The sequence below is a fragment of the Penicillium solitum genome, assembly GCF_028829755.1.
Source record: "Penicillium solitum strain IBT 25940 chromosome Unknown utg000009l_segment0_segment0, whole genome shotgun sequence".
NCBI classification, from domain to species: Eukaryota; Fungi; Ascomycota; class Eurotiomycetes; order Eurotiales; family Aspergillaceae; genus Penicillium; species Penicillium solitum.
In genome coordinates this window covers 3,783,960-3,797,015 of record NW_027072128.1, presented here as the reverse complement: position 1 = coordinate 3,797,015, position 13,056 = coordinate 3,783,960, and the positions used below count along the sequence as shown (strand labels likewise).

The 13,056-nt window shown below is 46.6% G+C and overlaps 5 protein-coding genes across 5 annotated transcripts; 1 reads left to right on the top strand and 4 right to left on the bottom strand.

Annotated features, from left to right (window-relative positions):
- Window positions 1-120: 120 nt before the first annotated feature.
- N7455_012535 (DNA-dependent ATPase RAD54) lies at window positions 121-2,921 on the bottom strand (the record flags this gene model as incomplete). Its single annotated transcript, XM_040952620.2, has 5 exons — window positions 121-1,667; window positions 1,719-1,842; window positions 1,891-1,974; window positions 2,036-2,705; window positions 2,758-2,921. 5 exons carry the CDS (start codon window positions 2,919-2,921, stop codon window positions 121-123), a joined length of 2,589 nt encoding a protein of 862 aa, XP_040817005.2.
- A 3,253-nt stretch (window positions 2,922-6,174) lies between these two features.
- On the top strand, window positions 6,175-7,328 carry N7455_012534 (uncharacterized protein; the record flags this gene model as incomplete). Its single annotated transcript, XM_065606908.1, has 2 exons — window positions 6,175-6,658; window positions 6,709-7,328. The coding sequence occupies 2 exons, from the start codon at window positions 6,175-6,177 to the stop codon at window positions 7,326-7,328; spliced, it is 1,104 nt and encodes a 367-aa protein (XP_065460074.1).
- Window positions 7,329-7,919: 591 nt separating this feature from the next.
- N7455_012533 (WD40 repeat domain-containing protein) lies at window positions 7,920-8,770 on the bottom strand (the record flags this gene model as incomplete). The annotated part of the gene is given in 4 exon segments (XM_065606907.1): window positions 7,920-8,171; window positions 8,227-8,604; window positions 8,651-8,725; window positions 8,744-8,770. 4 exon segments carry the CDS (start codon window positions 8,768-8,770, stop codon window positions 7,920-7,922), a joined length of 732 nt encoding a protein of 243 aa, XP_065460073.1.
- Window positions 8,771-8,809: 39 nt separating this feature from the next.
- N7455_012532 (uncharacterized protein) lies at window positions 8,810-10,697 on the bottom strand (the record flags this gene model as incomplete). The annotated part of the gene is made up of 7 exons (XM_065606906.1): window positions 8,810-8,924; window positions 8,976-9,231; window positions 9,361-9,407; window positions 9,447-9,651; window positions 9,848-10,023; window positions 10,074-10,121; window positions 10,279-10,697. The coding sequence occupies 7 exons, from the start codon at window positions 10,695-10,697 to the stop codon at window positions 8,810-8,812; spliced, it is 1,266 nt and encodes a 421-aa protein (XP_065460072.1).
- A 1,381-nt stretch (window positions 10,698-12,078) lies between these two features.
- N7455_012531 (SDR family oxidoreductase) lies at window positions 12,079-12,884 on the bottom strand (the record flags this gene model as incomplete). Its single annotated transcript, XM_040952778.2, has 2 exons — window positions 12,079-12,250; window positions 12,310-12,884. The coding sequence occupies 2 exons, from the start codon at window positions 12,882-12,884 to the stop codon at window positions 12,079-12,081; spliced, it is 747 nt and encodes a 248-aa protein (XP_040817001.2).
- Between the last annotated feature and the right edge of the window lie 172 nt (window positions 12,885-13,056).

Below are 13,056 nucleotides of genomic sequence, written 5' to 3'. Positions count from 1 at the left end.
AACATTGAATTCGTTCTATAGTCATAATTGTTCGCTTCCCAAATGAATACGCTCCAAAGATACATCAAACCCAATACTGTAATAAACTTCAAACCCGCCCAAGTATGCCAAATACGTGTATCAGTGACTAATATACTGGAAAATAGCCGAAACATCCTGTTCGCCAGTCTCTTGCCGAAGAAGTAGATCCTGGATCTGATTGAGCGGCCCCTTCTCGCCGGTATTGACAAAATGGTTCCACGAACTAGTATCACCATACAGCATAGCGGGAGCCTTAATATATTGCAAGCCGTCCGGTCGACACCGTTTGCACTTGAAAGTGTCATGAGTGTCGCTCCGAGTATCTGGTTTGAACTGGAAGAGTTCGCGCAGGGAGTCGAGGGAGAAATGACGCTCGACATCTTCTGCGGAGTCCACGACACACGACGAGAGGGATTGTTTGTGGGATTGGCGTTGGAAGATCTTCTCTTCGATTGAGCCGGTTGCAATGAATCGGTAGACGAAACAATCTTTCTTTTGTCCGTCTCGCCACACTCGTGCTAAAGCTTGCTGGTCAGCGGCTGGGTTCCAGTCTGGATCGAATAGTACCAGGCGGTTGGCGCCGATTAAATTTAGTCCACAGCCACCGGCTTTGCTACTCAGCAGGAATACGAATTCCTGACCGTCTGGGTCGTTGAATCTGTCGACGAGCTTTGTGCGCTTCTTGATATTCATGGTGCCGTCGAGGCGTAAGGAGCCGTAACCCCGTGACCGGCAGAGCTTCTCGAAAAGATCGAGGGTTTGAGTGTAATTGCTGATGAGGACGATTTTGTCGTTGGTGTCTTGTCGGATTCGGGCTAGCATGCGATCGAGTACCATCATCTTGCCAGAGTACCAACTCTTGATTTCTCTATCGCGACCTCGAGTATCCGGGGGTGAATAGTCCTCGGGGAAGGTGTGCTCGCATCCTGGAAGGTCGTTCGCTAGATCAAGTAGATCCGGATGGTTGCAAAGCTTTTTCAAAAGACCAATTGCTTTGAGCGGCTGACTGCCTTTTCCACGAAGAAGGCTTTGGATCTCCGGGCTCTTGATGAAGTGATTGTACAGACCGCGCTGGAACTGTGACATGTTGCAGAACACAACATGCTCATACTTGACGGGCAAGTATTTTGAAAGGAGCTCATTGGTTCTGCGGATAATGAACTTGTTGACAATCCCAGAGAGTTCCTGTAATCGTTCATCTCCCAGCTTCTTTTCTGCATCTGAACCCGCAGCATCCCGACCCCGTAGAATCGGTAGTTCGAACCTCTTTCGGAAATCGGCCTGAGACCCAAGAAGATTCGGGTTCGCAAAGTGAAGAAGAGCGAAGTACTCTGACAGATCGTTCTGGATAGGTGTTCCGGAAAGAATCACTCGGCGAGTAACATTGAGTTGATTCAAAGCAGTCCATGTCAAGCTTTCCTTGTTTTTTAGTCGATGACCTTCGTCACATAGGAGAAGTCCAATCGGGGTATCATTTAAAGTATCCGCATACATACGGAGTGTCTCGTAGGACACAATAAGGACAGGCCTGACGATTCCACGCCCTGATGCAATGGCCCACTGCTTGATCTGGGTTATTAACTCTGCTTTTGTGGCCTTTCCATCGATCGCAAAAGGTGTGGTGGCGTCCTTTCCAAGCCATTTCACTGATATGGTCAGTCGAGCTTATAATAAGTAGGGTACCACGTATAACTCACCCAGTTCGTTGGCCCAATTACCAACTAAACTTGATGGACATGCAATCACGCATTTCTGAATGGTAGTTTTTCCAGCCTCTGAGGACTGCTTGAGTAGTGTCCACATCAATGCGATACATTGAAGCTGTACTCGTTAGAACCAAGGTATGAAAATTGGGTCGGTTAAGCTCACCGTTTTACCAAGTCCCATGCCATCTGCCATGATACATCCATTTGCGTTCTTGTCGACCAACCCAGTAACACATCGGTAAAGGAACTATGCGTAAGCGTGGTGTCAGCTTTGCTCCCATACCACAGCTCATCTTGGGACGCCATACCTTCACACCCTCGACTTGATGTGGTCGAAGCACTTTGCACAGTCGAGGATCAATCACGACAGGCACCTTTGGTCTGTCTTCCACGTCCTTTTTGAGCCCCAGAATATCTGCTAGACTCTTATGCATAATTGGTTCATCCAATATTGGCGTATCCTCCGTCGGTGCCTCTAGACTTTTAGGCGCAGGTTCCTCGGCGACGTCGTCTACTGTAGGGTCGTATAAAACGATCGCAAATTCACCACTTGGGTCATGTAGTGGCTTGACCACAAATGTCGCGCCTCGTCGCATCCCCAATGTCGGTGCCACCCGACCAGAACTGTACTCGCCGGCGGCTTTGTTGATGAACGGAACCTGAAATCGTGCCCTGAACGCCACATCTTTGTCCTTTGGTTTGTACGCGGGAAATTTGTTGGCCTCTCTTGTTTCCAAAGCGAGCCGGTCATCATTCGTGTATGGCTTCTCCTCTCCATCCTCCACGCTTCCATCGGCATTGGCATAATTGACCTTTCGTCTCTTTCTCGATGGTTTTTCAGATGCCCGGGTGGGCGTCGCAGTCCCCGGACATTTAAATGGTCTTACAAGTCGGTCGATCGAGTTCTGAGCGTTCACGGATTTCGGTTGTAATGGGGTCTTGACGCTGTCGTCGCCACCGGCCGGGCGTTGTCGATACCTTCCAGGCATGTCAGCATAGAGACTTGAAGATGATTAATACGAGAACTCACATTGGTCCCAAAATAGACAAAACAAATACACCAAGCTCTTGCTGTACAATGATCCCAAAGTTGTGGTGAGGCAAGTGCGAGTTGTCGACGCGTCGCGCGTTCACTTGAGGCTCCAAAACACCAAACTGCCGCGTCCCAAAATAACTGACCGCCCAATGAGGCATGGTGGTCCGAGCTTCACGTGGGCCTTTTTTTAGGGAAGTCACGTGTGTGTTGTATATGCCCCCCCTAAATAACAAACTTCCGACAGGAATATACATAACCTCAGGGCTGTTTCCCTGTGTTACTTGGGCTGACTGCATTTTATATAAGATTGGACCCATGGAAACAGAGACCTCGTGGTCCAGCTACTTTGGACAACACTGAAGTAACATCGAAAATCATTTGGTAGAGGGCGAAAGAGCAGAACGCCGAATTACGAGAAATATATCTTCATAACCTCTCTGACTTTGAGTCGTACTATCTTGTTTATGTTGATGAATCTGGATGCGATAAGCGCATTGGGTTCCGACGGATAGGTTGGTCACTACTCGGTATAGTACCTCGGCAAGTGTCTCAGTTTCACCGTAACGAGCGCTATCAAATTTTGCCTGCGTATGTCCAAGATGGTATTTTGATAAGTCGCGTCTTTCGCGGCTCGACGGATGCCGCTGTGTTTGAAGACTTCGTTGATGAGTTTCTTCGTCATTGCGGGAAATGGCCAGAGCCGAAGTCTGTTCTGGTTATGGATACTGCATCGTTTCACCACTCTGAGCGGATTTCGCAGATGTGTGATAATGCGGGAGTTAAACTGGTTTATTTGCCTCCGTACTCGCTAGGCCTAAACCCAATTGAAGAGTTTTTTGCTGAACTCAAAGGCTTTATACGACGCAATTGGTGCTACTACGCAGAAGATCCAGACCGAAAATTCGCCTCCTTTCTCGAACGGTGTATCAATCAGGTTGGGGCAAAGAAAGACAGTGCTAGGGGCCATTTTCGGCACGCGGGCCTTAGTGTTGAGGATTCAGATGATTGGAATTCTCCTTCGGATGATACCGTATAGTAACATGAAGCGATCGATCCTACATTCAAACCCATCTCATTATCATCGACTGCCTCTGGCCGCCGCCCGTGCGAACCAGTACGGGTGTCATTAGACCTCGCCAAACGCGGGTTTGGGTTGGGTTTTCAATTTCCTTACCCGCCCATGGGCAACCCACCGCGGGTTTTGGCCTTGATGAACCCGCCCATGGGTTCTTGGCGGGTACCCGCGGGTTGCCCAAAATACCCAAAAACATGCATAAATCGTGGATAAACTTGATTAGTCATCTGGTGTAATTTTGGCCATTTATTTCTGTCACGCTTTTGAGTGGATATTACACTGAAACAATCAACGCCATCGACCTGGAAATATATATTCTCTACATGTAGATCACTGCCCCCATCGCCCTGCTTTACACATCTGAAAGGATTACAGGCCACATTGATGATTTTATGTAAATTCATCAATTGAGAATCTTTCGAGTGAGCTCAAAAATATTATCTTTAGTTCGATCATTTAAAATCAGTGATTTGGACCTTCTCAGTGTCCTCCCAAAGTCGTATTCATCTCCGGGCGGGTTGGGTTGGGTTGGGTTGGGTTTTGGGTACCCGCGGGTTTTACGCGACTCAGGAATAGATAGATCCAAACGCACGACGCGACTGGAACAAAATCCACAATCAAGTACTCAAGATGAAAAAAATCCCCATCTTCCAATACCAGTGGCCTTTTACTTCAGTATGGCGTCTTCTTCCTCATCATCGCGATCAATACATCGGCCTTTCAGTCCACTGCTCTCCATTGAGCCGTCATCTGACGGCTTCTTGGATTCTGACATTCAATCCTCTGTAAGAAAATGGTCCCTTCCACTAGCCTCTGAGTGTTGCGGCGCTACCTACATGTATACTAAGATGGACCGCAGCCTTTGACAGGACCCCGCAAAACCTACGACATAACTACTCGAAGACCTCCAGCGACACTCCGACGTGTGGGACCTCAGCACAGAAAGAAATAGATTGCGTACGAGTCGCATCTAGAGACAGAGTTTCTTGAATGGTGGAAGGAAACAGAGTACGGCCAAAAGCTGAACGGAGAAGGCCAATCCCAGATCAAATGGTCCACCGGATCGCGTCACGCTGATGTGTGGAAACACTTTGACCAGGTGGCTGATATTGATTCTGGGCGTCCTCGAGTCATCTGCCAGGCTTGTCTCACTGTGCTTAATCATCCACAGTATAAGGGGAATGGGACAAGCGCCATGAGTAGACACAAAAAGTCTAATACTTGTCGTAAAGGGAAGAAAAAGGGATTTAATCAGTCATTGATTTCGGATTCTTTACAGAACCATTTCACGAGAGACTCACCCAGTGTCCACAGAGTGACAACATTTCAAATCGAGGAGCAGATATTGAAGACAATTACGTATCTTCGTTTGCCTTTCCAGACGGTGGAGAACCCGGTGTTTCAGAGGCTACTCAGCCTTTTATATTCTGGTCCCGGAGAATTGGAACTCCCGTCAGCGAAGACCCTGCGGAGACGGCTCCGGGATGCAGTCAATTGCCAGCAAGAGTTACAGTTACAAGATCTGCCTGAAGATGCCAAGGTTTCCCTCGCTTTAGATTGTTAGACCAGTCCATTTCAGCAGGCATTCATAGCAATCACGGTTTATTTCATCGACAAAGATTGGAACTATAGGGAAATGCTCCTCGGCTTTGAGCCGTTGCACGGTCCTCATACAGGCAACAACCTTAGTGATGTTTTGCACCGGTTACTGGAGGAACGAAAACTTCTCGATCGTATTTTTAGCGTTACTACAGACAACGCTACCAACAACGACACCATGATACGCGCCTTGCAAGAGAGACTGCTCTCTATCGGAGCTATTAGCTCCAGGGAATCAATAGTCCGGGTTCCCTGCATGGCTCATGTGATCCAGCTTTGCCTGAAACAGCTACTAGGACATATCAGGGCAGCACCTAAGAATAAAGAAGTCAGAGCCTTTTGGTCCGACACCCAAGCGCACGGGTTGAAGGATTCGATCAATTATGGAGACGTGGCTCATACACTGACAAAGGTGAGCCAAGATATTCACTTTTTCAATAGACTCAGAGCACTGACAGCATTAGATTCGATCCTTTGCGATCTTTGTCAACGCAAGCCCACAACGGCGTGATGCTTTTTTATGCCTCCAATCAGGTGGTACTCGGCTTTTTCCGTTACATAACGTTCAGACACGCTGGAATTCAACTTTTTTAATGCTTCGCCGAGCACGCCGGCTGAGAAATGTAATCGACAAATACTGCTGTGATCATGAATACTCGCAGCTCAAGGTTACCGACGTTGAATGGAGGCAAATTGACTACCTCGTTCATTTGACCAAACCGTTTTTTCAGTTCACCATGGCTCTGATGAAGACCAGAGACGTCACAATCCATAGTGTGTTCCTTGTGTATAGGAAACTACTGGAGCATATCGAACGGTCGAATCGAAGATTGAAGAGAAAGACAACACCCTGGAAGAAAGACATATATAGCGCGTTGCTTGTGGCGAGGCAGAAGCTGAAAGAGTACTACGAAAAAACCTACCGCGACCACGGTTTTCTCTATAGCACTAGAACATTACTTGCCCCTCAGTATAAACTGAGTGCTTTTGATGATCGAGAGTACTCAACTTGCCATGAAGATACGTCAAAAAGGTACTGTGAATATTTGAGAGCATCTTTCACACAGTATCAGCAGCAGAACCCCGAGTTGCTATTCCGTACGGTCCAGCGATCTTCCAATTCGCATAGCACAGAGCTTGATCGGCTACTCGAGCCACCTGGTGCATCGATTTTCCATGAAGGAGTAGAGTATGACGAAGTGGACCAGTATCTTCGCGAAGGCACGAGCAATCAGTACAACACACTGGAACAACTGACTGACCTCGAATAGCCAATGTCCCTGTGTCGCCGCGACTTTATTGGAAAGAACACGAGCGCGAATTCCCAGTGCTGTCTCGGCTCGCACGAGACTTACTTTCAGTCCCTGCCACCGGCGCGGGTGTAGAAAGGCTCTTCAATAGCGCACGAGACATTTGTCATTATCGCCGAGGGTCTCTTCACGAAGGGACCATTCAAGACTTGATGATGTACATGTGCTCAGAAAAGCTCACACTAGAGGGACAGCAATTGATTCGTCTGGAGAAACCGTTGGAGAGCGAGAGCCAAGAGGCACTTGAAGAGGATGAAGCGTTGAAGGCAATCGAAGAGGATGCAGAGCCGATCAGCGACAATAAGGAGATTGAAGAGAGCGAGAATCTCGAGGGTAACTCTGAGCCAGAGGAGACATACCAAGTGCAGTGTACGGTGGTAGAGACCGGCCGGAGCTCTATACACAGACATATTCACGAACCTGAACAACAAGAAGAGAGTATGGAGGAAGACGTGGTTGATTACGACGAAGCAGATTTACTTCCGCCTCCAATCATGCAATTGAGTGATAGAAGCCAGAAGAGATCTTCTGGTCGGGTAACAATGCCCTCCAGCAGACTGCGAGGTTACGAGGTATACTAGTCTTTATAATTATCCAATTTGATTTTTTCAAGCCCTTCATGTTCCTTTCCAAATATTCACAGCTAGAAGCTAGTAGTTACGCCATCGAAACAATTAGATAATCGAAAATTACTGCATAACTTAGTGTAAAATGATCAGTCAGCTTTTTTTGCTTTTTTGGGTAATCGCGGGTACCCATTTGGGTCTTGGGTTGGGTTTCGCGGATGACAACCCGCCCACGGGTTTGCTGACTAAGACCCAACCCGGCCCATGGGCTGGGTTTTCGCGGGCGGGTTTGGGCGGTGGGCGGGTATTGGCGAGGCCTAGGTGTCATATAGACCAACAACGTGGGCCACGTGACCCGTACGTAATGAGCGTTTTGGATCTCAGAAGTCCTCTAGGTTCCATTACGTAGCGATTTCTTCACTAAGCAGCCTCTGTGGCAAAAGCTAGCTATTCACATAGATTAGCGACTCTATTAGTTACTACTAGAATTTTATGGAATATTCTGCAAGCAGGATAGAGCCGTATAAAGTATCCCCTTCTCCCAGGCCCTCCTTTTATAAGGGATTAGAAAATAGAGGAAAGAGAAAAACCAAAAATTATTGAGTATTACATACAAAACCCAATAAAGGAAACCCGCCCTAATACATGTCCTAGGGCAAGTATATTGCCGTTTATCTTGAAACTGCTAGGTCGAGACTCGATAGGAAGCCACAGAACCCTTTTACCATTCAATGCTATCCACTGGCGGTGCTCAATAGAGATGCCTAGAGCCACGTTAGGTGGATGAGGCGTAGAGGAGAAGGCCACTGATTCAGCCGAACCTGAATAACCTTCGAGGGGCCGGGTCCCAGAGCCGCACTATGTTATCCCCAGAGCCGGACGCGAGTAGGCGGCCGTCGGGCGAGAAGGCCACTGATTCAACCCATTCTGAATGGCCTTTGAGGGTCTGAGTGAGCGCGCCCGTCGCCGGGTCCCAGAGCCGTACTGTGTTATCGTGAGAGCCGGACGCGAGTAGGCGGCCGTCGGGCGAGAAGGCCACTGATTTAACCGGATTTGAATGGCCTTCGAGGGTCTGGGTGAGCGCGCTCCATCCTTCCTCAACTTGTGGTAACTGACATATCCAAGTGGGAAGCTCTTGCTTGAACTCTCTACGGATTATCCCCGTTCGGGGTGCAACTATAAGTCCTGCATAATAAACCTGCAGGGGGGCTTGATCAACTACTTGGCGATTTTTCAGAATAAAGCGCTTTGCATCGTGAAGGAAATCCGAAATCAGGGAAGAGTCGTTACCCTAAAGCCGTCAGTGCATATCATCTATGATTATCTTCGGAACTTACCGATATGGCCGTTTGGAGGATATCAAGAATTCCTGATACTACCGACGTAAGGCCCAGTAGGCTTATTGCTTCCACCTAGTGCAAAAAGTGTACCTGGAGAAATAAATAAGCATCGTGCATTATACTAGGCAAGTCCGTGTATTGTACTAGATGATGCGCCTAGTATCGATAGGCGTATTTTAGTTCGGGAGGTATATAATGCTGAATCGAATTATCGCTAATTTCATTCCTTTGTATGCCTTCGCTTGGTAGTTTGTAAATGTTTTTCTCTAGGCTGTCCTGTATGATCTGACGGTATCGTTCTGTAAGACGCTAGTTTGCATACTTTTTATCGATCCAGAATTTGCTTTCGTCTTTGTGATAACCTAAGAGAAAATCTCGGAATGATAGATGGAGGATCCTAACTGGTGTGTCGAAACTGTTTAGTATACTGAGTACTGGGTAGAGTTGGTCTAATCGATATTTGATATTATCTGACTCTCTGTTTATTAGGTAGCTAAGGGAGTTAATCGAGAGCGGAGTGGTAAGAATAATGATCACCCCGACTATCTCCTTGAACTCTTCGAGTAATTTCCGTGACTCTGTTTTATTCTAGCTAGTAAGAAGTTGCTTTAGCACGGGAATATAGGTGCTGTCTATCTTAGATATATAGGTTGATTGGTCTGTTAATATCGCCTTAAGTCGCTTTTAAGGGTTCTATTTTATATCACTGATTAAACGACATATAGTCGTAGCTGTAATGAATAAAGGGACGGCCCTATCAACTAATATCTTAGTAGCTGCGGCTCCGGGCTACTCTAGTGGAAATGAGCGCCTCTGTTTTAGGCGTAGGAACTGATCCTTAAAATATAAGGATATGTTATGCTCTATCACTGGCTTTTCGATCTTATAGAGGACCAAATCCTGGTGGGTATCAGTGATCCCTTCGAAGCCTAGCCGGATCGGTAACTTAGGTCTGCTTGTTAATAAAAACCGTAGTTGTACAGAAGTTGACTTTCGAACTTATAGTAAGAGCCGGAGAATAATCTCTATATTATCTTCCGAATCGCATTTATCTAGAGTATCGATCACGACTACTCTTCTTATGGTCTCTTCGCGCTACTCAATTCTAAGCAGTGGATCTAGTAGAAGCTTTTTAAATTGTTCTCTTAATACCTTTTCCGAAATATTAGGGTCGTTGTCAATTGCTTTTTAAACTCGAGGTAGTATTTGAGGTATACCGATAACTATTTGCTCGGTTAATGTTGGGAAAAGCTTTTTTGCTGTCCCTCTGTCCTCTTCGCCTCTCCGAAAGAAAAAGTTGGCCCCGAGAAGCTGCTGCTCTTAAAGATAGCTTGTAACTGTTCGAGAAATTGTTGATTTCCCTATCCCTGCTATACCGTTTAACTAGAATATGTATTTTCTGTGTAGCGATTTTGCCTACTCTTCGATTTCTCGAAGTAGGTTAATCCGGGTCCCCGGGAGACATTCACTATGTTAGTTGTCGTAGGAGTCGAATGCTACTTGTTTTGTAGTCTGTAATCTACTAAGGTCTATCTTTTTATGTATCGAGTTGGTAAATTTCCTAGGTCAGCGTCAGAGTTGGCCCTTAATATCAATAAGAGATCGGATTATAGTCCGGAGCTTACGTTTGATCAACCTGTAAGGACAAAGCAAATGTTGTTTTGTACGACTCAAGCTCCATGATAGCAAAATCTACCTCTGACCGTGCTAGTGGCCATTTTAAGGCTCGAAGACCCCATTTCCTCATCCGTCTCTGCGTCGTTTCCGGATTGATTTTCTCTTTCAAATTTGTAAGTACCGAGGAGCATTTGGTAATATTGTCAATCAGGTCTTGCGTAGTAGTAAGTTTGTTGCTATCAGATCCACGGATCAGCTCATCGAGAGAGTGAAGGACTTGGGAAAGGGCGGCGACCTTCTCTTGGAAGAGCTGAATATCCTTCTTCGCGTTCTTTACGTTATTGAGATATTTTCCACATATTTGTAAGATACCTCCGGTTAACTGGATAACCGCGATAACACTTGCCGCACCCGAAAGAGGATCCATAGTTAACAAGCCTTCCACGGTATTAATGATAACCAAAGTAAAAAGTAAGATGTCGCATAGGATGATAGACAAAAATGGAGCTTACGCCCCTTAAAAGAGGGGTAGGCGTCAAAGTGAGGCTAAGAGCAAAACAGGACCCTGATTGGCGCTTATCCGACCGATTAAGCCACGCAACTACCACAAGGGGTCGTTCATTTCTGTCCAAGTGGAAACTCTTGTAACCATTGGCTGCGCCCGGAACAATGAGTGGGCGGTGCCAGTTTTCGCAAGAAGCCCAATTACGAATGAAAGTTGCGATAGGGAACGAGTGCCATGCTATGGGGAGCATAAACGTGAACCAAATTAACCTACCTTGGAAGGTTAGTTCTCTACGAGGTCTTTGTCATGTATGTTGATAGACTAGGTACAATAGCCAAGTAAAAAAGTAAGAAAGCGAGTAGGCATGGATCAGGCAAGGTCGCCAGATCGACGTTGCCATCGCGATTGCCTTGCTAGATTATTCCATGGGTGTGTATGGTAATTAACAGTGACTTATTTGACGCAGAATCTCGATACGTTATATACTAGCCGTGCCAAGCGCCCAATACACCTACCGGGTGTTGGTGCGCCCCAGAGGATGCAATATTTTCACAGGATGCAATATCTAGAAATTAGGTACCTTTTGTATGACTTGCCCATACAAAAGGTACTTAGGAACCCCGAAGGTATAACACACTTATTCTCAACCCTCGAGCTAGCTAAAGTAATAGAACGTGTACGAATATATAGTGCCAATATAGCTTAATTAACTTAATGGTAGTATTAATTCTTGATATCTAATATGGAAGAAGAATAATTATTTAGAAATGACACTATATGAAGTTATATAGAGAGATATACTACGTACTTTTTTTTTTCAAGTTTGCTTGATATTCCTTACTAACCTAATATTAAATAATAGACTTAGTTCACACCATATATATCTTCTTATATCTTCCCTAACTAGTTCGACGGCCGAGAAAATAAGAAAGCATTGGCTAGTCTCTTACCAGCATCTATAGAGCATATTTAATATCGTTTGTGCTGACAGAAAGCAAAAGCTGAAATTTCAAACTGATCTATTGGAAAACCAGAGCAGCCTCATATTGCATTGTCGTGATGTACCCAAAAGAAATCTACCATAAGGGCGGTAGCAGAACTAGCAGTGTACAAAACCAGTAATTTCTTGTGCAATCTGATTTATCAAATTTGATATTACTATGTCTCTGTGCAATGGAAGATGATCATGACTAGCAGTCCTTCTGTGCAATTTCCAAAGGAAGAAGTCTATCCAATATCGAGAGAGGCATCAAACTCAGAGAGCAACCAAAAGGTCACGCGAAGATGACTCTAATATCTTCATTTACCAGGGGAACTCTGATCCATCCCACACGCGCAGCTGCCCACCAACCGACTCCCTCGTCCCCTCATCGATCGTCTTCACAATACCGCCGACACTCTCTTCGACCGTCTGGAAGGCCTTCTCTAGCCCGAATGCTTTGGCGCCGGCATTGCCCATTTCAGTCTGGACGAATCTACAAGCTCGTTAATATGTTTGCGACATAAAGACCATTGGAGAGCAGCAGGCACTTACCCAGGATCAGAAACGAAGCTTACAAAGTCCTCATTCTCGAAGTGAATCTTGCGCACAATCCAGTGTAGCATAGCTTTGCTTGGACCGTATGCGGCATTTGGGTACGGGCGCTGATCCATACCACCGATGCTACCTAGGGGACTGCCGACTCCTACGAAGGTGGGCTTCGTGCTCTTCTTAAGCAGCGGGTAGACCGCCTGGTAGAGGTAAATGGGCCCGTAGGCATTGACTTCGACGTGATCTTGTATCACAGAAACGGAAACCTCATGCACGGGCGAGAGGTCCCCGCTAATGCCGGCGTTAGCGATCACCACATCTATGTGGTCGATGCTGTGCTCTGTCTGGAGGGTCTCGATGGCAGCAGCCGGGTCGTTGGGAGACTTTGCGTCGATTCTCACCACTATTAGGCGAGAGGAGTCGCCCTTGGGGAGGGATTGTAGTGACTGGGCGGGGGCAGTAACGGGGTCACGGACGGCCGCGATGACGGTAGTGTTAGAGCGAGCGAGGAATGTCTCAACTAGACCACGACCAATTCCGCGGCTAGCGCCGGTGATAAGATAGACAGTGCTCGCCATGATAAAAATGGTGGAGTTGTTGGCGAATTTGGATTGCGATGTTAAATAGGATAAAAGTTGGCTATATATGTGTAGCCCTGCAGGGATCACATCCGTGGCTGAGACTTCTAATGGCCCCCAACTCCCGGCTTATGGCTGCGCTGACAAATGTGATTCCAAGTTGCAATTAGGA